The 26,145-nt window shown below is 34.8% G+C and overlaps 2 protein-coding genes across 6 annotated transcripts; both read left to right on the forward strand.

The window, feature by feature from the left end:
• On the forward strand, window positions 1-25,825 carry LOC137827670 (uncharacterized). Of its 5 annotated transcripts, none has more exons than XR_011083801.1 (33): window positions 1-289; window positions 371-544; window positions 868-963; window positions 3,470-3,539; window positions 3,701-3,831; window positions 4,218-4,358; window positions 5,540-5,697; window positions 6,356-6,524; window positions 6,619-6,717; window positions 6,992-7,069; window positions 7,149-7,208; window positions 7,314-7,471; window positions 7,612-7,795; window positions 8,942-9,061; window positions 9,305-9,393; window positions 9,509-9,613; window positions 9,797-9,895; window positions 10,151-10,239; window positions 11,765-11,913; window positions 17,888-18,031; window positions 18,133-18,240; window positions 18,434-18,544; window positions 19,011-19,115; window positions 19,194-19,304; window positions 19,999-20,174; window positions 20,330-20,801; window positions 21,096-21,203; window positions 21,455-21,513; window positions 21,897-22,287; window positions 23,025-24,539; window positions 24,749-24,953; window positions 25,065-25,251; window positions 25,340-25,825. XR_011083801.1 is itself a non-coding variant. In XM_068635019.1 (32 exons), exons 1-32 carry the CDS (start codon window positions 182-184, stop codon window positions 25,163-25,165), a joined length of 5,883 nt encoding a protein of 1,960 aa, XP_068491120.1. In that variant the 5' UTR covers window positions 1-181; the 3' UTR covers window positions 25,166-25,252. The 5 variants fall into 5 exon arrangements, 1 of the variants encoding a protein (XP_068491120.1); XR_011083819.1 differs by having other exon boundaries at window positions 25,065-25,224; XR_011084012.1 differs by having other exon boundaries at window positions 25-289; window positions 6,619-6,736; window positions 25,065-25,224.
• LOC137830379 (uncharacterized) lies at window positions 13,511-16,016 on the forward strand. The gene is made up of 2 exons (XM_068637674.1): window positions 13,511-14,209; window positions 14,446-16,016. The coding sequence occupies exons 1-2, from the start codon at window positions 13,573-13,575 to the stop codon at window positions 14,481-14,483; spliced, it is 675 nt and encodes a 224-aa protein (XP_068493775.1). The 5' UTR covers window positions 13,511-13,572; the 3' UTR covers window positions 14,484-16,016.
• Window positions 25,826-26,145: the final 320 nt, after the last annotated feature.

Below are 26,145 nucleotides of genomic sequence, written 5' to 3' on the forward strand. Positions count from 1 at the left end.
ATCAATAACCCAGGTTTGTAACAAGACTTCGTTCAGACCGTGAGAGAGCATAGAAAGCGCGAAAAAATCAAATGAAAGGATTAAACTAAACCCTTCCATTGCTGCGTTCTTGCAGTGTTAGGGTTTAACTTTCTCTTCTTCTTCTTCTTCTTCTTCTTTGTTGTTGTTCTCTCCTCCAACAATGGCCGATATCAGTTCCGTCGATGCTTCTTTGTGGTGGGACTCATTCACCGTGCTCCTCGCAGAGCTTGAGAATTCCTCTATGTCCTCAGATCTCCCACCTAACTTGGTACACTTTCAATAATCTCTGTGCGCCTTTGTGTGAGTCTGAATTTATGAATTTACACGAATCATTTTCTTGTTTATTTAGACGAAGAAGTTGAAGGACAACCATGCGTGGTTCGTAGACACACTTTCGCGCTTCAAACCGCCCAATCAGAGTTCCAAGCAAGCTCTGAATTCAAAAACGCTGAAAATTGGATCTCACCAGCTCTCTGTTCAGCCTCACCTGAAAGATAAAGCGTTGCAGATTAGCTCCATCCTGGTCAGTTAGTTTCTTGTTTGTGCTTGCTTAGTGATCATTACTATGTCATAAGCTTAATTGTTGAAGTTTTTGTGCTGGGTCAGGAGTTTAGGATGGAGTGAAGTTATTTGATTGCTGAGAGAAATGTTTTGACATTGAAATTTGAAAGTTTATTCTATGGCCTCAGAAATGATTTTGTCCTTATGTTTCTACTGTGTGGGGACTAGTGTTGTTTTTCATTATCTGTATTATGGGGAATTTACCTATGAATGTCAGTTATTCACTGTCGGTTAGTAATGCTGATACTCAAGGTGATTTTCTATTCCCATTATTGTTTATTTCAGCTACTAGACGAGGTTCAATCATACATTTTTGTTGAAAGGTCCGTCAAACATAACGATGCAGCTGCTGATTCCATGTCTCCAGAGTTCCTTCACATGGTCAGTAGCTCTATCACCTTGCTGCATTTCTGTATTAGTCAAATGCTTATTTCTAGAATGATCATACTTTGTACATATCGAGAGGGATTTGGCTGATTTAACATGTTTTTACAAACCACTTTCAAATAAAGTAACTTTAGTGGATTATGTGAGCGGTGAAGTAATGGTTGGACAAATTCCAAATATTTTTTTTAATTTTTATGTGGCACTTGTTGCTCAGGACTTAGAGTTGTGGTTGGGGTTTAGAAATCAAACTTAATAAAAATTGGAATAAGATCCCATCACATAGTACATATGTGTCTAACACCAAAAGTAGCAAGTTTGTCAACACAATGGTTTCCCGCTCTATATATACGAGATAAATGAAATCTCATATTCTTAAGCCTATACAACATATTCTGCCACTGATTTTGAAGATGCCAAGGAATAATGTGATGATTGGAGAAAGCTTGAACCACAAACATAGAGTCACTTGCAATTCATAGACTATGTCATCCTTTCTCAACAGCAATTTCAACAGCTCAAATAACACCAAGAAGTTCTGCATAAATGGTAGTAGTGAGTGAGTGAAACAACCTTCAAAGGCAATAGCTCTATCTTGAAATAAGCCCCCATAAGCAGTAAGACCAGGAGCTCCATGAGCAGCTCCATCAATGTTACACTTCATCCAAACACAAGGTGGAGATAGCCACAAACGGGCAAGATTCAATTTATTAGAGATGCCAAATTCTTTAAGAATGCCAAACACTTTGATGTTAGATTTCATAGAATAGGAGCATAGATGACCACCATGTTAACAATAAAAGAAACAGTTTCTCAAGCTGGAATAATGAATTATGTCCTTCAAAACAGATAAAATTTTGGCTATTCCAAATGACATCGATGACAAAAGTGGACTTTAAACTTAACTCAACTTCTCAAAATCAGTTTGTAAGGTGATATTTGTACTAACTTATATATTATAATTTGGTCATATCTCTAATTAATGTGAGATCTCCAACTGATAGCATCTGGAAGCACAATCTTTACTGGTTTACTCAAGCAGTGTCAATACATAGCAACACCAAATCTAGGTTTTGATGATCAATATGAACTTGCCAACATGAACTAAGCCAATACCAGAAGATAACAAAACAAATGGGCAATGAAAAAAGAAGTGTGCAACAGTTTCAATGTGATTCTGACATCTAGGAATCATATACCAACCAACATTTAAGAAGATTATCATCAGTGACCAATCTATTATATTGCAATCTTCATATTAGAAATGACTCTGAAGGAGGGATGTACTGGTTTCAAAGCTTGCGACTAGAGTCGTATGGAGGGGTTGACTAGAAAGGTTGAGTTAGGTTTTGTAGTGTGGAGCCACCAAGATTTTGGCTTTTAGTCTTTATAAGGCTTAGATAGTCTTTAACTTATAAGTTAGTTTTCTGAGATTAATTGAAGTCCTGAGCTCATTCTATGATGTTATTAGAGTTTATCCTGCATCTGATGTTGGGCCACGTACATTGTCAAATTGCCACGCTGTAGGCCTATTGCCGCGGGCGTAAAGGGAGAGGGTTTTAGAAAGCTGCCTTAATTGTGGTCACTTGTTGGTTGAAATGGGCTTCCTATGGATGGGTTGACTAGTAAGCTTAGTCAAGCACAGCCACTGTGATGCGGCTCTTTGGTGGTTGAAATCTCACATTGATTATAGGGTATGACCTATGTAGTGCTTATAACTTATAAGACTTTGGAAATCCTGACCTTACAAGTTTGTTTTATGGGATTGTGTCTTAGGTTTGTTGTTATGTCACTTGTGTCTGCCACTCTCTTGAAAGGTGGTGTTGGAAACCGTCTTAATTGTGGTCATTCTTAGCTACCTTTAGTTGTGGCCCTTTTGCAGTTTCCTTAATGACAGTCTCAAAGGTGAATGTTTAATTTCTCATTGACCACATATATGGTTTAAATATAACTTATAAAGTTTGTAAGAGAACCTCATTACATGATATGGGTGTTTTCTGTCAACTGGAAACCTTTCAGGTTCTTCCCTTTTCTATCTTCTATCATTAGTGGGTTCATGACATGATAGGACCCAGAAGAATATATGAGAAGAGGGTCAGATTTAGTTAGATGGTTGGATGTTTGTTTAGTTAGTTATAGTCAGAATCTGTTTAGTGGATAGGTAGTCAGGCACAGGGGTTTAAATAGTTGGATCAAGGTACAAGGGAGGCATTTTGGAAGGAAATTTCTCTCCTTAGGTCCCATGTATGTAATTTAAGAAAAAATAATACTAAAGTGTTTTTTTTGCTTTCTTTGTTTTTCTTGTCTCTCTGAAAACTTAGTTGTTTCTAGGCTGCTTCTCTAGATTGGACAGTTCAAATGTACTGGTATTTTAGCCGCTTCTGAACTTTCTACTAATTTGATATAGATAATTCATTTAGAAAATTGTTTGCTGACAGTATTTTTTCTGTGATGCTTTCTTTTGAGTTCATGTTTCTGATTTCTTTTCTTTCTGTTTATGAAGATGTTAATTCAATATTACAAGGAGCGACAGTGCTTGCTAAAGTGCATCAGGTGGATTCTCATGCATGCCAGTAAGTGTATCATGTTTCTTTTCGTGGGCACTTAGTACTTGTTTTGTTAATTCTCTAGTCTGATCACACACATTCATTTTGTATAAGTTTAGTAAACATTTATACTTTATGTTAATTCATTCTGCTTGCTGATATTTCTTTGGATTTTGACTCTACATCAGTACATAATGGTCCTGTGTCTGAAGATAATACTATGAAGGAGGAGGCAAGAAAATTGTTTCATGATGGTCTTGAAAGTAAATTAATATTGTTCTTTGAGAATCTTCTGTCTTGTAGCTACCCAGAACAAATGGTATGTTCAGTTTAATTTGGCACTATTACATTGCAAAATTTAAATGGGTAGTTAACTTGTCTTTTGTATGCAATCCTTACATAACTTTAATGCAATAATCTATGTGTATGCTGTAATATTAATAGCCGAGTCTTCTTGTACCACATGCTCTTCTTGCACTATTTTTTCTGTTCTTGATTAGTGTGCTATGTGTCTCAAAGCTATGAGATGTTATAATTGTATATTATCATCTGGAGCATGTGAACACTAGATGTTGGAATAATCTTTTTCTATTCTCTAATGGGAATTTTTCATTTATTTTTAATTTGTATATTCGTAATATGACTGTTGATTGGAAAATTTATTGCTTGATGACTCATCTGTTGTTAATTGTGGAATGCTTGAAGGATGTTGAGCTTTTTACTCTGTGGGCTGAGGAGACTCTAATTGAAGACAACTTGGTTTTAGACATCCTTTTCTTGGCATATTATGACTCATTTTGTACCTGTAGTGGGGAAATATGGAAGAAGTTTGGTTCTCTTTACAAGGTATAATATTTATAATCTGATTACATTAAATGGGGAGATATGATATGATTTTACAAGGAAATATCTTACCAAATATTATTCTCTCTCTTCTTCATTATAAATAACAATACTCATGTATGTACAAATCACACAAACAAGCAATTCTTTTAATATGGTATCAAAGTCTATCCTACATCCATTAAAAGTGGCCACTCACCATGTTATATACCAAACCCAATGTGTTGGATGCGAGATGTATTGTAAAAAAAATCCAAGTCTCACATCAATTAGAAATAGTGTCAAAATACAATATATAATTGAGGGAATCTTCACTTTACAAACTAGTTTTGTGGGATTGAGTTAGACATAAACTACTTTGTAATATGATATTGCAGTAGTACCATCTTCTGGGACTTGTTTTGTCACTAATTTGTTAGGCCATAACTTTTTTCTTAGATGCATTGGCTAGACTATGTCACTCAGACTTTCTCTCATGTTAATAATACTTGTAGCAACATTTTTTTTCTCTATGGAAGTTGCCGCACTCTATAAGCATTTTTTTTTCTCTTCGGCAGTCTCAGTGCCCTTTAAACATTTTTTCTCTTTGGTAGTGATCATGCACTCTAAGCATTTTTGCTCTTCGGTAGTTACTATGCCCTTGAAACGTTTTTTGCTCTCCAACAGTTGTTGTGTCCTTGGACCTCTAATGCTTGCAATTGAAGCTACCCTTTTCTAGCTATCACTACACTGCCCAACTCACGGCCAACCACCACCATGTGTTGCTAGTTCATCAGTACTTCATCTGCAAACACTTGTGCCAAATTGATGTGGGAAGTTGTTATTCTTGACTTTGTCAGCTCCAACCACCAACTAACTAACATGCTCGCTAAGCCTCTCAAGAGTTATTGAATTGATGACATTTGTAACAAATTTGACTCACAATACATATTTTCCAGCTTGAGGGGGAGTGTTAGAGATATGATTTGATTTGATAGGGAAATATCTTATCAAATATTTACCATTATTAGATATTGATTTTGTTCCTTATTATTGTATCTCTTCATTATAAAGAAGAACACTCATGTTTGTATAGATCGTACAATTGCAAACAATCCTTTTAATAATATCTCTGCCAAGACTTGACTTGGGATATGTTTTTGAATCAAATCCTTGTTTTAAAATATATATTTTTTTTGTTTCAGGGGATCTTAGCTGGTGATTATAACTTGGGAAAACTAGCAATTACTACGGAAACACAACAATTGTCTTATCATGCTAAAGTTCAGCTGCTGCTTATTTTAATCGAAAACCTGAACCTGGAGAATGTTCTTCAAATGGTTCATGATGAAGTACCATATAGGTTCGCCTAGTATTTATTTATATTATGATCAGTGCATCAAGGCTATAATCTGAAACATCATCTTTGATGCAATGACTGGTTTATGCTAATCTGAATGTGGTCTGCCAGGCTTTTTCTTGAATCTAAAATAATTTGTCATAGAAAATATCTTGTGATGTAAGCAATCACGAGGCAAATAATCTCTTAATTGGATCACCTTTCTTAAATGCCATTTCATTCATTAACCAAGTAGAATTGCAATCTGCGACTAGATAACAAAATTGCATACTTTGTCCTATTCTGTTCTTCAGTGAAATCCAGCTATCTCTTACCTTGAGGACTCTTGTTTATTGCTTTTATTTTTTGGGATATTCAGAATAGCAAAGTTATATGCTATGCATCATTATTAGAATTCGTTAATTTTACCTATAATTCAACATGTCTGTTTTGATTATTGTTGTAAACTTTGGATATGGAACATTCCCATTTACTTCGTTTCATGCAGTGATACCCTTTCTTGAGCTGTGGGTATTCGGTCAAATTCTTCATTCACGTGTAGTATCCTTAGTATATTAACTATATAGAATGGATAAATTGACTGTCTGTATTTTACAATTGTTTTTTTAAATTAATGTTTTGTTGAATGATGTAAAATCTGTTTGGAATTTGGATTTCCCAGGAAAGGCGTGTCTACTTTTTCCATGACTGATGTCCAAGAGATGGATGCACTAGTTTCTACTTTCAATGCTTTTGAAATGAATGAAGCTGGTCCTCTAGTTTTAGCTTGGGCTGTATTTCTCTATCTACTCTTGACACTTCTGGAGAAAGATGAAAACAATGAGCTAATGGTATGTGGTTAAGTTTTATGTGAAATTTTTTTTTTTACTACTTATCATGGGTGTGTACTACAAAGTTTACCCTTTTTCTTTTGTCTGCATCCAGGAGATTGATCACATTAGTTATGTCCGTCAAGCCTTCGAAGCTGGATCCTTGCGTTATTGTCTTGAAATCCTTGAATGTGACATTTTGAAGGATTATGATGTGCGTCATTTGGACTTGGGTAGCATAACTTGTTCTAGTGGATTGATATTTTTTAAACCTTGACTGATTCCTTTCTTTTCTACCATGAATCATTAAGCTTTCAACTAACTAAATTGTGTTTATAAAAAGAAAACTAAGCATGATATATTGTATTATTAATATTCATACTTTATTGGTAGTATAGTTTATACAGACTTATTCAGTATGCTCTTCTGTATAAATTTTATCATAAATAATGTCCTCTATTCATTTCTGCCACTTATCTACCATTTAGGGCCCAATGTCTGGATATCGCGGTGTTTTGAGGACATTCATTTCTGCATTCATTGCATCTTATGAAATCAACCTTCAGGTATGGTTGTAAACTCTGCAGTTAGTTTTTATGAGATTTTTATGTCTTTCTCATTTGTTCTGCTTCAACAAATGCGCAGCCAGATGATGGTAACCCCACTCTAATACTGGATATTCTATGCAAGATTTATCGTGGAGAGGTTTGGATGTATAATTGTTCCCCTTCATTACATTCATTGCTTAATTATCAGTATATCTGCCAGTGATCATATATTAATTCAAGGATTGTGATCCTTAACTTTCAGGAATCATTATGTATTCAGTTTTGGGACAAGGAAAGTTTTATTGATGGTCCAATTCGGTCTCTTCTTTGCAACCTAGAGAGTGAGTTTCCTTTCAGGAGCATTGAACTTGTTCGACTCCTGTCATCCCTTAGTGAAGGAACTTGGCCGGCAGAGTGTGTGTAAGTAAATGAAGAATGCTTGTTATTTCTGTTATCTCATTGGAATTGAATTACTGTACCATTGGTCCTTCAAAGCCAAAGGTACACTTTTGTGACTTGAATACCTGGTAGCCTTTCTTATGGATGCATTTTTTCTACAGGTATAACTTTCTAAATAGGTCTGTTGGTATATCATCTTTGTTTGAGATTAATAGTGATTCACAGATAGTTGAAGCACAACAGCCAGTGCGAGTTCCTGGGGTTGAAGGTTTCTTTATTCCGGCTGGAACTCATGGGCGCATCTTAAGAGTTGTTGGAGAAAATACTGCCCTTGTACGATGGGAGGTGAATTATGCTAATATTATTACTAACTTGCTATGCTGCATTTTGTATTTTACATTTCTCAGTGCTTCCTGTACCCTGATCTATAATAATTATTTTTCTTCACTTTTTTGGTGGTGTTGAAATAGTTGAATTATTATTTTTAAAATGCTATTGCTTGTTGTTGTATTTCCTGTATGTCCTCTTTGCATTGGACTATGATGAGAATAAACAATAACCTGAAAATTCTGCCAATCATATGAAGTGAGACTCATTCCAAAAGTTCCTAATAGAAATTCTCTTTAAATTCTTTGGTATTTTGTTTGCAATCTGAAATATTATTCTTTAGTGATTGTTAGAATTTGCGAAAATACTTTATCACATCTTAGATTATGCTTCAATATTAGTTTCCTTATTTCCTCTTTATGCCTTAGGATTAGTTACCAAATTTCTTTATCTTTTCAATGTTTTCCAGAATTAGTTGGGATTAATGATTACTGTAAATAGGGTAGTGGAAAAACTCAGGTCCTACGTTGACTATAGATAGAACTTGAAAAGAGTATATAAGCAGGGGAGAATTCTCATCTTATAAGTTAGTTTTGTGGGGTTGAGTTAGACTTAATCCCAAAAGGTCACTAACCATATTGTTGCCATGGACCAAACCCAATAATGTTGAAAATGAGGGGGTGGATTGGGGAAAATCCAATTCTCAAATTGACAAGAGATACGACCCAGAGAGTATTTAAGTGGGGAACAACCCTCACATCTCAAATATAAAGAAAGGGTTAGTACTATAGGTTTTATGAATATACCACCAAATATAACAATGCATTGTATTGCATCTCAGTTCATGTCAGTTCAGTGTTTCATTTTTTTTGTCTCTTTTCCTCCCTCAATATCTAAAATTATATAATTTCAACAGTGATAATCAAATAAATGATGATGTTGCAGTCTCCAGTCTTGAATTGTTGTTTTATTTTTTATTTTTTTCGGCATCTTCAATTATTATTTAGTTGGCAATTTTAAATGTTCCTTGTGCTTTACACTCCTAATAATTTTTACTGTAATTTGGAGATTATATTATTACTTGCAGTGGGATTTTTATCTTATCGATATTGTCTCTATATCTGAATTCACTCTGACAAAATGTTGTTCTGTTGTTCTTTGTAGTATTCATCATCTGGAATGTTTGTATTACTCTTACATTTGGCCCAAGAAATGTATTTGGATAACAAGGATGAAGTTGCTTTTACACTTGACCTGCTTAGTAGATTGGTGTCCTTTAATACTGTAAGTTTATTAAGTTTAATTGACCATTTCTTTTCAATTTGGTTCTTTGTAAGGATACAGCCACTGTGTGGTAATTGTTGCAAATCCAGTAATATATTTCTCACGGATGGCATCTTGAGATGAGATTAAAGGTTATATGTAGTATTATTAACTAGAAGATCTGCACGTTAATAGTTATGGCAGTAACCTCTGTCTACCTGAGTACCTAAGAAATCTGGTCAATGATTCTTTTACTATGTGCAGGGTATTTGCTTTGCTGTGATGGACATCAGCAACTCTTTGCAATTTGATGCTGTTGACTTGATGAATGAGCAGGTTGAAAAGAGGGTCTGGTAAATTATTCAATTTGAATGGTTGTCTTTATATGCATGTATTTTCCTTGATTAATTTTTTGATATATTCTGTTTATCCCTTGTTTTTAAAATGATATTTTTCTTATCTTTACAGGGTGGTTGAGATAGTTTGCAATTTAATTAAAAAACTGCCTCTGAATTCCTCTGGTGCCGTGCTTATGTCAATGGGTATCAAGATTTTAGCCATTATGTTGATTTGGTAATTTAATTTATTCTTTTGTAGATGTAGATCAAATTGTGCTAATCAAATATTTGATCTGTATGTCTGTCTTTTTTATCTTAATAGTATTATGATGTATTGTTTTGAGCTTTCTTGTTTGTTTTTATGAATTAATAGTGTAATTGAGAAAAGGCTAACTAATTATTTTCTTTTCCAATCCAGTTCTCCATCTATCGTTGCAACGGCTACTCTAAAGGCAAACCTGTTTGATATGACTTTGCAGACACCTGTGTTCAATGTAGGCAGTAATGGCTTATCAAGGTAAAGCCCTATTTTTAAAATAACGTGCATATACATATACTAATAGGAAAACTTACTATCTTCACAATGTTCTATTGAAATTGGGTGCTTTCATAAAACGACATGGGATATGTTAATCCTTTTTTGTCTTTTATTGTATGAGTTGACGTTTTCATATATATTCTTCTGGTGGCGTGTGGTGTCAAAGTGGCTTATTGTTATCAATTTTAAAGTGTGAAGTTACGTTTGCCAGTTCTTATTATGCCTTTTTTACAGTGGGTCATGGTTGCTTTCTTGCAAACTGGCTAGGATGCTTTTAATTGACTGTGAGCAAAGCAGTAATGATTGCCCCTTGGCAATATCAGGTATGACTAACATTGATTTCGTATACACGTTATTGTTGTGATGATATTTGTTTGTTTCTAATTGTTTGTCTCTAATATTCTTGTGCTTATTTAGCTTGCTCTGAAACTTGGTATAGTGGATAATGTGTTATGTTTTTCAAATGCTAATTAGTAGTCTGTGCTTTGTGCAGGACTTTTCTTTGAAATAAATTTACGTGTTTGGTTTGGTTTGAGCCCCTACTTTTTGTATTTCTTTTCTTTTATAATATTTCTAAGAATGCAGAATATGATTGATACAAGTTGTAGAACTAATCTAGTTAAGTTTGCAACTTGTATAGTGATGCCATAGCATTCTTTACTTTATTAAAAAAAATGATATAAGATTTTATCTATCTTAGAATTTAAACTGTTTATTTTATTAAAATTAATTGTATAAAACTTAAAATTGTGTATGTATTAAATGAATTTAGTTGGAAATTTGGGATGTACTAACAAAGTCAAGATGTTTGCATTGGCAACTAATCACGAGTTGTCATATTTTTAATGATTGTACACTTTTATGTTATTACTATGAAATTCATATCTAGTGTGTTACTTAATTTTTCATTGTCGGTACATCAAAATTAACCTCATCAAATTTAGTATAAAAAAATATACATTGAATCTTAGGTGTAATAAATATTGAATATTTAATTATAATTACAATTCAAACATGGTTTTGGTTATGATTGCTGAAAAAAATATGGTAGTGTGCACTCCAATTGTTTTAATCAAACTAAAAGAATTTTTTTTATCATATCAACTTTGTCACTAAGCCAACCAAGTATTGTCTACCTTAACTTGAAAATTTCATTCAAACATTGAAGGTAGACAAAAAGAAAAAAGCCATCTGTCTCAACATTAATTCTTATATTTTTTTTCATCTACAAATGAGCTTGTTACACAATATTCAATCTGAATTTGCAAATATCAGACAGAAATGGTTTTATAGAGTAGGGACAAAATTGATAAGCCTGTGTTGCAAACCCAACTTACAATTAGTGCATGCTTATATTATTTTAACAATATCTCTCTCCCTTTAAAATCAACAGCCATACCATTTTTGACTGCATGAGGTCCAAGTCCACCATCAATGTAATAAAAATGAACAAAGTCAATGGCACATTGGCCTGTGAAGATTTCGCTTCCACCTGAAAATATTAGATTTAATTAAAATATAAAAATGAATTATGCAGCACAATTAGGCATCAAAAGAAATCGTAACCAGCAAAACCAAATATAGTTAAAGTTTCTTTAGTGAAGGAATAGAGAAGGCCATTGCATTGTTTAGACACATCATTTTCATGCATAGGATTGGTGAAACATATCCATTTAAGCTTAATCTCCCAGCATCACATTATTTTGAAGTAAATTAAGCATATTATTCCATATTAAAGGTAAAGGATAATGGGTGTCAAAAAACTGATGGTTTTGCATGGTTTCTCAACTTTTATGCTATATTCCATCTTTTTTCTCTCTAGTCTTATTTGTGGTCTGAATCTTGCAGTGCTGGACTTCACTATACAGCTTGTAGAAACAGGAGTAGAGCATGATGATCTGCTGGCATTGATCATTTTCTCTTTGCAGTATGTTCTTGTCAATCACGAATATTGGAAATACAAGATGAAGCATATTAGATGGAAAATAACACTGAAGGTGTGTCCTACTTCTGTTTGAAGTCACCCAACTCTGTACTCAGTTTTCATTAATCTTAACTGGAACGCTTCTAAGATTCTTTGTAGTGACTGGTAATCACTGAAATAATTGAGCATGAGCAAGAAAATAAAGATAAATATGGGAAACATGATAGTTTGAAACTAAGAATGTCCCCAATGTACAGTTTATAATCCAATTTAAAATAATTTCTAAACAAATTGATACAAATCAGATGAATACTAATTTTTAACTGTGAATCATGCAAATAATTTCTGTATTGGATGAATTGCAATATCAGCTGGATCTTGAGATTCTTGCAGTTGGCTAATAACTAAAAAAGGGATAAGGTCAAGGTTGCACAATCCATCCTGGAAAGGATAAATTCTGGGGTTTTTCTTTGTAAATTATTTTTAAAAAAAGACAGGTGATGAAAATATTCCCCCCCCCCCCCCCCCCCCCCCGAGACCCTGAACACAGATTTTGGACAAATAAAGCCATATTCAAGTTTCATTCATCAACTGGGAGGGGATCAGCTCTGTTAGGGCCTGAGATTTTTTTCTTTGATGGGGTTTCGCTGGTTAATACATTGATCCAGTTGGGGGCTAAGACTGAATTTAATGATTATGAGTATGACAGAACTAGTGTCCAGAGCATGCTGTCGGTCTATTGTCTTAGTTTGAGGGCATTGCTGTATGTCTGATGGGATTGAGCATGTGAGCTAGTTAGACTGGGAACTAGTCCTGTTCAGTTGTGGTGGAAAACGGGTGATGCACAAAACCAGTATCAAACTGGAAAAACCGGTAACAAAAATTCAAACCTGTTAGATATTATTAGATATAATTAGATATTATTTGATATTATGAGATATTATAGATATTGTTAGATATCTCATATTTATGTAATGGGCTTAGCCCATATGTTTCTTTTTCCTATATAAACATAACCCTATGTGTTCAATATACACAAGGGATTTACCCTATTCTTTCTTTTCCTCCTTTAATATGGTATCTAGAGCATAAGGTTAGAGTTTAGGGTTTAGGGTTCAATTTTTATTGGTGAATCCACTATTCATTGGAATTTTCCAGCCACCACCCCCACTGTCTCGCCAGACCTTCGCCGGACCTTCGCCGGACCTTCGCCGGAGACGCCGCCGGAATCTCGCCGGAATCGCTGTCGGAGCCTTCATCTTTGTTGCTCCCGCCAATTAACCGGTGACTGGATTTGTCCTTATCTTTTATGGCTTCTTCCGCTTCCGCTGCCACTATGGCTTCTTCTTTAGTCATTATGCCGGATTCATCTATTTATACTAATTACGTCAATGTTCATCTTTCCATTGACAAATTGGATGGAACCAATTATGACACTTGGGCATCAGATATTAAATTATGGCTTAAGAGTCAAGGTTATGTTGATCATCTTACTCATCCTACTCTTGCTGAAAATGAGGTTGTTCGTTGGTCGAAAATTGATGCTCAATTATGCATTGTTATCAAATCGACCATTCACTCATCTTTAAAACAAATTTTTCGTACCTATGAAACATGTTCAGAAGTTTGGGAACAAGCAAAATTATTATTATACACCAATGATACTCAACGTCTTTATGGTGTGTGTCAAAATCTTCTCACAATTGTTGCTCCCAAACGTCTTGATGGTACAATGGCAGAATATCTAGGTAAAATTCATGCTCTTCTTCATGATTTTAATGAGTTATTACCTCCTGCCTCTACTCCTTCTCAAGAACTAGAACAAAGATCCAAGTTCTTCATGTTATTGGGTTTACATGGTCTTCCTGATGATTATTCTCACGTTCGTGATCAAATTTTGGGATCTCCTATTGTGCCCAATTTTACTTCCACTTGTTCTACCCTTTTGCGCGTGCCAGGTAAACACACCGCTGATATAACGTCTCATGTTGATGACTCTTCTGCTTTAGTATCTCAGCATAATGATCGTACTCGCCCTCACAAGCCGGGCAAAGGGCGTCACAAGTGTGACCATTGTGGCAAACTTGGCCACAAAATTGACAGATGTTATGCCTTACATGGTCGTCCTCCTAGATCTGTTGCGGTTGCTCAAATTGCCCCTGTGCAACCTTCTACCATGGACCATACTTCAATTGATACCCCAAGCCAGCCTGCTATTTTCAATGAATTTCTTAAATGGTATGAGGATCGTCAGAATCCTAGTTCCACGGCTTCTGTTGCACATTCAGGTACATCTTTTGTTGGCCTCACTCACTCCACTTCCCATGGCCCTTGGGTTCTAGATTCAGGTGCCACTGATCACATTACTGGTAATAAATCTTTTTTCTCTTCCCTATCTACTACGGATTATTTACCTTCAGTTACCATGGCCAATGGATATAGGGTACCATCACATGGTGTTGGTACTATTAATCTTTTTTCATCTTTATCTATTGATAATGTTCTTTATGTCCCTGGGTCTCCATTTAACTTATTATCCATTAGTCGTCTCACTCGTTCCCTTGACTGTGTTATTTCTTTTACCAAAGATTCTGTTACTTTACAGGACCGGAGTTCGGGACGGATGATTGGCACCGGATGTGAGTCTCATGGACTTTATCAACTACAGATCTCTGCACATGTTGGCGCAATTATGGATTCTCCATCTCTCATTCATGCTCGGTTGGGTCATCCTAGTCTTGCCAAGATGCAACAGCTTGTTCCAAGTTTGTCTAATGTGTCTACTTTATCGTGTGAGTCGTGTCAGTTAGGGAAACACATTCGTAGTTCTTTTCCTCGTAGTGTCTCACATCGTGCTTCATCTCCTTTTGCCTTAGTTCACTCTGACATTTGGGGACCAAGTCGTATTAAGTCTAATTTAGGATTTCAGTATTTTGTTACTTTTATTGATGATTATTCAAGATGTACTTGGGTATTTTTAATGAAAAACCGTTCTGAGTTGTTTTCTATATTTCAAATATTTTACAATGAAATTAAAAATCAATTTGGAATTTCCATCCGAATTTTGCGCAGTGATAATGGACGTGAGTATCTTTCTCATTCTTTTAAAAATTTTATGGCTTCTCATGGTATTCTTCATCAAACTTCATGTGCTTATACACCTCAACAAAATGGGGTAGCTGAGCGCAAGAATAGACATCTTGTTGAAACAACTCGTACTATTTTAATCCATGGTGATGTTCCTCAACGTTTTTGGGGTGATGCTGTTCTTAGTGCATGTTATCTCATTAATCGCATGCCATCTTCAGTTTTAGATAACAAAATTCCTCATTCTATTTTATTTCCACATGACCCTCTCCACTCTTTACCTCCCAAAGTTTTTGGGTCCACATGTTTTGTTCATAATTTTAGTCCTGGTCTTGATAAATTATCTCCTAAGTCACACAAATGTGTCTTTTTAGGGTTCACTAGATCACAAAAAGGATATAAATGTTTCTCACCGTCTTTAAACCGTTATTTTATTTCAGCAGATGTCACCTTCAGTGAATCTTCCCTTTACTTTAAGTCTTGTCCTTCTCCTTCAATTTCTTCATCTAATCAAGTTAATATTCCTCTTGTTGTGCCTAGTGCACCTAACAATTCACCACCGCCGCCAACTCTTCAGGTGTATAGTCGTCGTCAACCGTCTCATCGTCCATCAGCAGACTCTATTTTGGTGCCAACACCTCATCCCCCTCCGGCTCCTATAGTTGAACCTCCGACTGTTGAACCTGATCTTCCTATTGCTATCCGTAAAGGTATACGTTCTACTCGTAATCCCTCTCCACATTATACTGCTTTGAGTTACCATAGACTATCTCAACCCTTTTATACCTGCCTTTCGTCTATTTCTTCTGTATCCATTCCAAAATCTGTAGGTGATGCCTTAGCCCATCCTGGTTGGCGTCAGGCCATGCTTGTGAAATGAATGCACTTCAGAATAATGGAACTTGGGAACTTGTTCCTTTACCATCTAGGAAATTTGTTGTTGGTTGCAGGTGGATTTTTGCTATCAAAGTTGGTCCTGATGGTACTATTGATCGTCTCAAAGCTCGTCTTGTGGCTAAGGGTTATACTCAAATTTTTGGTTTAGACTATGGTGATACTTTTTCTCCAGTAGCAAAGATGGCCTCTGTTCGCTTATTCATAGCTATGGCTGCTCTTCAACAATGGTCTCTTTATCAACTGGATGTTAAAAATGCTTTTCTTAATGGGGATTTGCAGGAAGAAATTTATATGGAGCAACCTCCCGGTTTTGTTGCTCAGGGGGAGTCTTCTGGATTGGTATGTCGTCTTCGCAAATCCTTATATGGCCTCAAGCAGTCTCCTAGGGCTTGGTTTGGAAAATTTAGCAATGTTGTTCAACAATTTGGTATGACTCGCAGTGAAGGCGATCATTCAGTTTTTTATCGTCACTCGAGTGCTGGGTGTATCTATCTTGTAGTATATGTTGATGACATTGTTCTTATAGGCAGTGATCACCATGGCATCTCACAAGTAAAACAACACCTTTGTCAACACTTTCAAACCAAAGATCTTGGCAAACTCAGATATTTCTTGGGGATTGAGGTAGCACAATCCAATACTGGTATTGTTATCTCTCAAAGAAAATACGCATTAGATATTTTGGAGGAAATTGGGTTGATGAATTCGAAATCTGTTGATACTCCCATGGATCCCAACGTCAAGCTTCTACCCAATCAGGGGGAACCTCTTTCAGATCCTGAGAAGTACAGGAGATTAGTTGGAAGATTGAACTATCTCACTGTTACTCGTCCTGATATTTCCTTTGCAGTCAGTGTGGTGAGTCAATTTCTTAATTCTCCATGTGAAGATCATTGGAATGCAGTCATTCGTATAGTGAAGTACATTAAAGGCTCTCCTGGAAAAGGTTTGTTATATGGTCATAATAACCATACTAAAGTCGTTTGTTATTCAGATGCTGATTGGGCAGGATCTCCATCTGATAGAAGGTCAACTTCTGGTTATTGTGTCTCCATTGGTGATAACTTGATCTCTTGGAAGAGCAAGAAACAAAGTGTTGTGGCAAGATCTAGTGCAGAAGCAGAATATAGAGCTATGGCCTCGGCTACTTGTGAGCTTATTTGGCTTAAACAGTTACTTAAAGAATTGCAATTTGGAGAGGTTACTCAAATGACACTGATATGTGATAATCAGGCTGCTCTTCATATTAGCTCAAATCCAGTTTTTCATGAAAGGACAAAACATATTGAGATTGATTGTCATTTCATTCGAGAAAAGATTATATCAGGAGATATCAAGACTGAGTTTGTTAATTCAAATAATCAATTAGCAGATATTTTTACTAAACCCTTACGAGGACCTAGGATTGATTACATTTGTAACAAGCTGGGTACATATGATCTATATGCACCAGCTTGAGGGGGAGTGTTAGATATTGTTAGATATTATTAGATATAATTAGATATTATTTGATATTATGAGATATTATAGATATTGTTAAATATCTCATATTTATGTAATGGGCTTAGCCCATATGTTTCTTTTTCCTATATAAACATAACCCTATGTGTTCAATATACACAAGGGATTTACCCTATTCTTTCTTTTCCTTTAATAAAACCAAAAAAAATAACAAATTACAATTTATATTTTCTCATAAAAAATCAACCTAAAATATTATTCGTTTTTTATTCTACATATAATTTTGTTTTTAATAATAAAAATTTATGTAAATTGAAATTTTAATTTAAATATGATTGACATTTTATTTAAACTTTAATATGTATTTTAAATGCTTAGAACCTATAGATTTATGTTTAGTTTTAGTTTTTAGAATTATAAAATTATGATATTGTATATTTTTTGAAATTGTTTTGTATTTTTAATTATAAAAATATTTTTATTAATACTAGTTCTACTCCAGTTGAATCATTAAATCTTAACAATTATTGGAATGCTATGCAGGATTGAAAGCATAAATCTTAACCATTGTTATTAATTTCAAACTTTGGGGTACTATGCAGGTGCTTGAGTTGATGAAAAAATGCATTTCATCAATGCCTAATTATGGAAATTTGGGTGAGATCATACGAAATGTGTTATTCTCTGATTCTTCCATCCATAACACATTATTCCAAATTGTTTGCACTACTTCACATGCTTTGGAGGTGACGAATGTTAAAACTTCTTGGGTTTATTATTTCATTAATTTGTTAGCTTATTGTACTTCTTCCTACTCCTAATCAAGAAGAGCATTCTTTTTCAACAGAAATTACATGTAAGCCGCCTCTTTGATCCAATGGATATTGAAGGATTACAGCTTGCTATAGGTTCTGTTTTAGACATTCTTTCAGTCATGTTGACCAAACTTTCTAAGGTACAGAGGAATACTGCAAATATCCTTGGTTTTTATTAGTTGCATACAATTACAGACATTCATATTGATGGAATAGCATATTCTTCGTGTTATACATAGAAGTTTATAAACATTGTTTTTGCACTAGAAACTCTCTCCTAGTTACTGTGTATATCTTTTTCATTATGGAAATACTGAAAAGTGTTTTGTCCAGGATACTTCATTGAACTTTCCAGTTTTTCTCCAAGCAGTGTTCTCTTGCACGACCAAACCAGTTCCTGTTGTCACTTCTGTTTTGTCCCTGATTTCATACTTTCAAGATCCGGTATGAACATTCTCCTTGCTCAAATTGGAGTGACATTACATTTTTCTGAACATTATTATGTGATAGTGAGTTTTTATTGAACATTTATGAGCATCTGCCCGTATTCCCTTTTCTTCCATTAGAGGTCTGTAAGCGCTTCAGTATATACTTAATTAGTCATATGTTCTGTTAGTATTAGCGGAATAAGGAATTGATATTGGTTATATTTGTTTGATTGTCCTTTTTTGAAGTTACTCCCATTTATTATTTCTCTTTTCTGTGTTGTATTACTTAAATTTTTTAAGCTTGCTTGCTGAGACATAGGATACTTCATTGTGCATTTGATACCATAATACAGTGGGTCTTACATATCTCTGTGGATAGGTTCTTTGTTAGTTATTTTACGATCCTTTCAGTGAATATATACTTGTTAATACCTGATTTTCTATTGTTTTGCTTGACAATTGACATCTTATTCTCTCTGTAGGCCATCCAATATGGTGCTGTTAGGTTTATTTCAATGTTATTTGCCATAGCAGATTGTATTCAACCATTTTCATATGGAATCACATGCTTTGTTCCTGATAATGAGGTTTGTGGCATTATGTTTGGTTTCGTCATATTTATTTTTGCTTTAGCAACCTTAAGTAATTTTTGTAATTGGTTTTAGATCATGGATTTGAGGCACTCTCTGAGCTACATACTTTTGGAGCAATCCGAGTCAAATGAAGATCTATTTGTTGCTACAGTTAATCTGTTTACTTCTGCTGCACATTACCAGGTTTGAATTAGTATAGTAGATTAAAGAATTGCATTTCACATTTGGACAAATTTCAAGGTTACTTGCTCTGATACTCATTTGTTTCTTTATTTTATTTTTGGCAATCTTGAATCAGACTTAAAACAGGTAGAAAAGCACAAGATTTGAGTGTGAAACTTGGTTGGGAGAGTCTCCCTGTTCTATCATATATATGAAAATATTGTACAGGAGGATTCCCAAAATTAGGGAAAGAATATTACCAGATCTTCAAGATATTCAGTCTTGCTACCCTAAATATATGCAACTAACAAAAATAAATAATTACAATAAAATCAATCAAATATTCTAACACAATGTCGGCTTATATCATAGAATTCATTACAATTTAATTTATCATAATTTTTTTTTTTTGTAAATTTCTAAATGAATTCTACTAGTTTTGCTTCTCTATTTTAATGGAGAAATATATACACTGTTCGTAAGTTCTCTTATTAAAAGTTTATTTCATTTTTATTACTAATATTATACCGACACCAAATGTGGTGTTTTCTGTTCTTGACAAGCCTAGAGTAATGTTAATGCTAATTTAAATTATTATATAGAACTCTGTTTCAGTTTTAATTTGATTTTATGGGGGAAGGGGTCTCAGGGTGAATTTTTACCATATTAAGTTGTGTTCAATTTCCATTTTCTTATATGAAATTCTCTTTTGCAGCCTTCTTTCATTGTTACAATCTTTGCTCCAGAGGAGAACACCAAAGACCAGTTGAACGTTATTGATACGAAGCTGCAAAAAAAGGAAACCTCTCCTATACATGTAGTTTCTAAAAGATCAAGTCTTATCGATGCACTTGTGCACTATATTGAAAGGGCGGATGATCTGATGAAGAGGTTCAAACTTTTGAATGTATATTTTTTTGGAGGGGAAGGGGTGGCTGTTTATCTGTTTTTGCTTAGTTTCCGTCGTATAGCTTGTGCTTTTTCTGGTCAATTGTTTTGCTCATTGAAATATGAGTACGCTACTTATTTTATTTTTCTGTCTCCAGCAATCCACGCATACTGCTTTGTGTACTTAACTTCATGATTGCCTTATGGCAAGGGGCTCCCCAGTATACCAATCTTTTGGAGTCCTTAAGAAGGCATGGAAAGTTCTGGGAACACTTGGCTAATGCAATCTCAAATATTGCTAGCAGTGAAATTTCCTTGCTTACAAGTCTGAAAGAAAAAGATGCTTTCAATCTGGCATACACTTTCCATTGTCAATCTTCGATACTAGGAATCATGGGATATGAGCTATTCTTGCAGAGAAAGTTGTTTCATGCAGAGTCAACTGTGAAGGATGCAGCAGAATTTAAGGAGACGGAGCAAGATGTCACAAGAACTGATAAATCTAAAGCCACAAATCTTCATGATCTTAAGGGAATCTGGTCTTCATTGTTCAATGATTCTATTTTAGAGAAACTAATAAAGTCATACATTTCTTATGGACATAATAATGATACATATAATAGTGCAAAGGTTAGCCTGATTTTATTTTCCTTATTGAATTAATGAATTATTGGGTTAATTTTGTAATATATTTTGCAATTCCTTGCATGCGTCATGCAAATGTATTTTAATACTTTCAACATTCAATAGTTTTCCACTCTTTTCTGATTTTACTTTTCAGTCTCTACTATGGTCTTTTGCATAACGTAAATCAAAAGATAAAATTTATTGGTTCAGTATTCTTTTAATTTTATACGATGCAATTATGGATATACATTATGTTTTTCTTTCATTTTTGTTTACTTTCCGCATGTAATTTTTCAGGTGGCCACCAGTTTATTCTCTGTTCATGTGATGATGAAATTAGCAGTTTGCGACTCTGGAAGTTTATCCGTGTCATTGCTTCAGAAGATTCATGAAATTCTGGCAAAGGTTCAATGTCTAATTTTTTCTTTCTTGCTAAGAAAGTCATTTATTCTAATTTACTTTGTAATGTGGTAAAGGGTATTAAAAACCATATCTATATCTTTAATCTATATGTCATGCAAATCATTATGAATATGTTACGCTTCAAAAAGTAAAAAGTTTAATGTCTAAATTTCTTTTTACGTATTGAACTCTGTTTTTAGTTTACTATTTTGTCAACATTTTCTTATGTATAGAAACGTTCCTATGTTTTGCAGTTGAGCATTCATCCTGCTTTCTCTGAATTACTGTCTCAGTATTCACAACGTGGTTACAGGTTATATAGACTTATCCATGTGTTATTTTTTACTTCACATGTCAACTTATTGGACTTTTATTTCAATTACATGTTATTCGTGTCCAAGATGGAACGTAATGAACAATTCATTTCCCCATTAACAATTATTAATAAATGTTAACAGAAACCTAACACTAATAGACACCTTACGTTATCATTGTATTGTATCACAAATAATTGGGAGACTAAGGTAACAACATTTTTTGAGTAAATACTTAGTTCTTTCAATTTGAGTCTAAGTCATACTTTTTCTCCCCACCCTACAATTCATGTCTTGGATTTACTTTCTCTTACCAAAACAAATGTTTATTTTCTTATGTAAAGTACATCAACACAATTTGGTTGTTTTCTTAATTTTGTAGTGAAGGTAAGGAACTAAAGAAATTGATACTCAGTGACCTCTATTATCATTTGCAAGGAGAGCTTGAAGGGAGAAAAATTGGTATTGGTCCATTCAAAGAATTATCTCAGTATCTTATCGAATCAAATTTTTTGGGAACCTATCAACACCAGTTCAGTGAAGAAGCTTTTACAAAGAATATGTTTACAAAGAATGTATACTTGTTTGACCTTCCTCACTTGCGAGAAGATTTGAGATTAGGTGTGTGGGATTGTTCTAATTGGAGAACATCCAAGGAGGTTGCAGAAGTCATGTTGCGTTTCCTGCAGGATGCAAACTCAGTCATGTTGCTTTCAAGTTCAAAGCTTTCTGCTTTAAAAGGACTAATAGCTGTTTTGACTGTCAACCATGATGTGAGAATTTACATTTCTGATTTTCATTCGTTGCATGTCCCTGTCTGAATAATAAAATTAGAGTTGCTAGTTACAAATGTTGAAACGTTCATGAGTTAACCCAACTATTCTGTTATTGATTCCGTATGGTTGTGAATTTGAGACCTGCAGTTGGCTTATGCATGGTTCTTATAGGTTGCAATGTTTTCTGTTTGAACAAGAATCAATATTTAAGAAAACCTTTTTCTTCATTTTATTATGCTTAAAATGTTGAGGGCTGATTAGAAAATATGCAATGCTTGAATTGGTTTTATCATCGTGAATAGAAGTCATTAGTAGGATTCTTTGCTTTATAATTATCATTGTCTGACTGCAAGCATCGAGATAGAATGTACATTAAAAAGGTCTGTTTGTCATGGTGTTTTATTGATTACTTTGAGAAAGGTGCCATGTCAATGTTGTCCGTACTTTGTGGTTGGTTTTTTGTTAACAATGGAACAAGAAAATGCATTGAAGTTTTTGCCTGGGTTTATCCCAATATTAAGTTATATAGGATAGGGGAAAGGAAAGTTTGACTATGACCATTGGAAACATTTTAGCGTGACAAGTTATTTAAACAATGATGTTCCAGTTTTCATGTACTTAGTTTTCAGATTATTTTTTTTGTATGGTTGTCATTTATAAGTAACTTTATTCATCCTGCCATTCGGTTTTTGGCTTGTCTCTGTTCAATTTTCCTTTTTCACATGATCTTGCAGTCACAAGGGAGGGCTACAGCTGGAGGGAGGATCTCAGATGAACTCATATTCACTTTCATGGATAGTATATGCCAATCTTTCCTTTCTAACATGGAGATATTATCAGCTGTTCTAGATGCCTCTGAGGATATTCTCAATTTTCTTGCATGTGAAGTAGAACTAATCTTCCTATTGACAAGAACTGTCAGTAAAAGCCTCTCGCTAAATGTATCCCTACTTGTTTTGAAATGTGCTAGTTCGGGTCTAAGACTGTTGAGTTCACTTAAGCCGTCACCTTCTGAGGCTAATGTGATCATGAAACTTTTACTCACATTGCTGCTTTCAGTATTACAGTCCAACTCCCTCAATGCACATTCAGGTGTGGCAACCGTGGAGAATTCTGGTGAGGACTTCTCAAAGGTTTCAAATGCAACCCTGGGACTACTACCCATTCTTTGCAATTGCATTGCGACTTCTGATCATTGCATGCTATTCCTGTCAGTTATGGATTTAATACTGAGGAGCTTCTTGACACCCAGGACTTGGTTACCTGTCCTGCAGAATCATCTCGAACTGCCAGTAGTTATGCTTAAACTCCACGATAGAAATTCAACTTCTATTCCAATAATAATGAAGTTCTTTTTGACCCTTGCACGAGTTAGAGGAGGTGCTGAGATGCTTTATTGTTCTGGCTTTTTGTCATCTGTGAGAGTGCTATTTGCTGAATCTGGTGAGGATTTGGCGAACATTGCTAGTGAGAATCTGGGCGGCTCATGCGAGAAGTTTGTAATACCCCAGGATATTTGGGGGCTTGGATTAGCTGTGGTTACAGCTATGGTTAAATCCTTGGGAGACAATTCTTCTGGAACTGCTATTGTGGATAGCATGATACCTTACTTTTTTTCAGAAAAAGCTCGTTTTATTTTTTATTCTCTAAATGCCCCAGACTTTCCTTCTGATGATCGTGACAAGAAAAGACCTCGAGCACAGAGGACGTTTATATCTTTGGCTACTCTTAAAGAAACAGAACATACTTTAATGCTCATGTCTGAGCTAGCAAAACATTGGAATTCATGGATTAAGGCAATAGGAAATGTGGATGGACAACTTAGAGAGAAGTGTATCCATCTTTTAGCCTTCATTAGCAGGGGATCTCAACGCCTTGGTGATTTGTCAAGCAGGAACGCCCCACTTTTATGTCCACCTACCCTGAAAGAGGATTTTGAAATTTGCTCAAAACCTTCCTTTGTCAATAGCAAGAATGGATGGTTTGCTCTTTCCCCACTTGGATGTGTGCCAAAACGAAAGACCTCTTTCTCAACTATCCATTGCCAAGCAACTGGGAGTACTGATCTTATTCCGAAAACGTGCTTCTCTGATACTGTAGCCCTGCAGGTATATAGAATATCATTTCTTCTTTTAAAGTTTCTCTGTTTACAAACTGAGGGTGCTGCTAAAAGGGCTGAGGAGGTTGGGTTTGTTGATCTTGCACATTTTCCCGAGCTGCCAATGCCAGAAATCTTGCATGGACTACAGGTACAGTGAGCTTAACAACTCATGCATATAATGTTTACAATTTTATAATATGAACAAATTTAGAAGTATGTAAAGTTCTGTCGATGGTTTGATTTACAGGTGAGCTTAAGGCTTTGCTTTATGCCAAAGATGATTTCTTTATGGGGTGCCTGAATCCTAGAAGCTAATAATTGGATGTCTGTCTGAGCTTCATTTTCGTTTGGGTGCAGGATCAAGCTATTGCCATTACTGCGGAACTCTGTCAAGCCAACAAACAAAAGCTCTCTCCAGAAATACAGGATGTTTGCAACTTATTGATGCAAATACTTGAAATGGCCTTGCACTTGGAACTTTGTGTTCTACAAATTTGTCGCATAAGACCTGTATTAGGGCGTGTGGAGGATTTCTCAAAGGAAGCAAAATCTCTGTTTAGTGGTGAAACTATTCTTCTTTCATCTTTAGCACCTGTGCTTGATTCCACTGCCCTTATTATTTTTCCAATATTTGTCTTCTGAAGTGCTGAATATTTCTTGATGACTTGTGCAGCACTGGAGGGTCATGCTTTTCTAAAAGCATCTCGCAGCTCTCTTAAACAGATGATATCGTGTGTCTATCCTGGATTGCTACAAGCAGAGAATTTCATATAAGATTTGATGTAGACCAGAGAGCACATTATTAATTGTACAGAATTTCATAGTGCCAATTAGTCAGTCTTCTTTCTCTATGTAGCTAGGTATTCCTTGTGTTTGATTCATAATTGAATATTTTTTTTCTGACCGTTCTTTGTGCATTACATATTTATATCCTTTTCTTTTTTTTAGGAGAAAAAGTTGTCGCCACTCATCAACAAGGGGGTATAATTCATGGGTAGTGTGTTGTATGATTGTCGGTAGAAAATAAATTCTTTAGGGAGGGTCCCTGCACCGTGCACGGTGAGTCGGTGATTATGCCCAATACTGTCTCGGTTCCACTTGATCAGGACCTACTGAAAAGGAGGCGACTTTGACACAATTTTGCAAAAGAGGTCAAATCCTTGATTTTAACCATATTTCGGAAGTTTCATGTAAATGGACTATCATGTGGAATCGCAGTTTACTTACCATATTCAATATCATGGCTCATAAGATCTAATTTATATTTTATATTTTGGGAAAAAAATACTGTAAGATTTAACTCCCCAAGTTTGGAAACTGAACTGACATGGTAGGCACAACTGTAACATGAGATGAGACCGTTATTATCAATGTTTCTAGTTTAAAAGTTTATCATCTAATCATTTTAATTTAATGGAAAAGTATTTTTGCTTTGACTTGTTTAGTGATTGTTTCAAACAGGCGAAACTGATTTAGTAACCTAGTCCAGCAATTGCTGGAACCCTAGTTTCGTGGAAATTTAAATTTCAAATGAGACTGCTAATGAAAAAGCTTAAGAAATAAACTTAATTCATTCTTTCACGTTCAGGTTGTTAATTTGTGAGATTTTATGTTATGGATAATACAGTGGATGAGACGATATATTCAATAAATTCTTAGATATTAAGTAGTGGATTCTAAACTTAATTACATATTATATATTATATGTTTAGTTGATGTAGAATTCTACCAAAATTTAATACATAAATTAAAAT

This window comes from Phaseolus vulgaris, chromosome 11 (assembly GCF_000499845.2).
Source record: "Phaseolus vulgaris cultivar G19833 chromosome 11, P. vulgaris v2.0, whole genome shotgun sequence".
Taxonomy (NCBI): domain Eukaryota; kingdom Viridiplantae; phylum Streptophyta; class Magnoliopsida; order Fabales; family Fabaceae; genus Phaseolus; species Phaseolus vulgaris.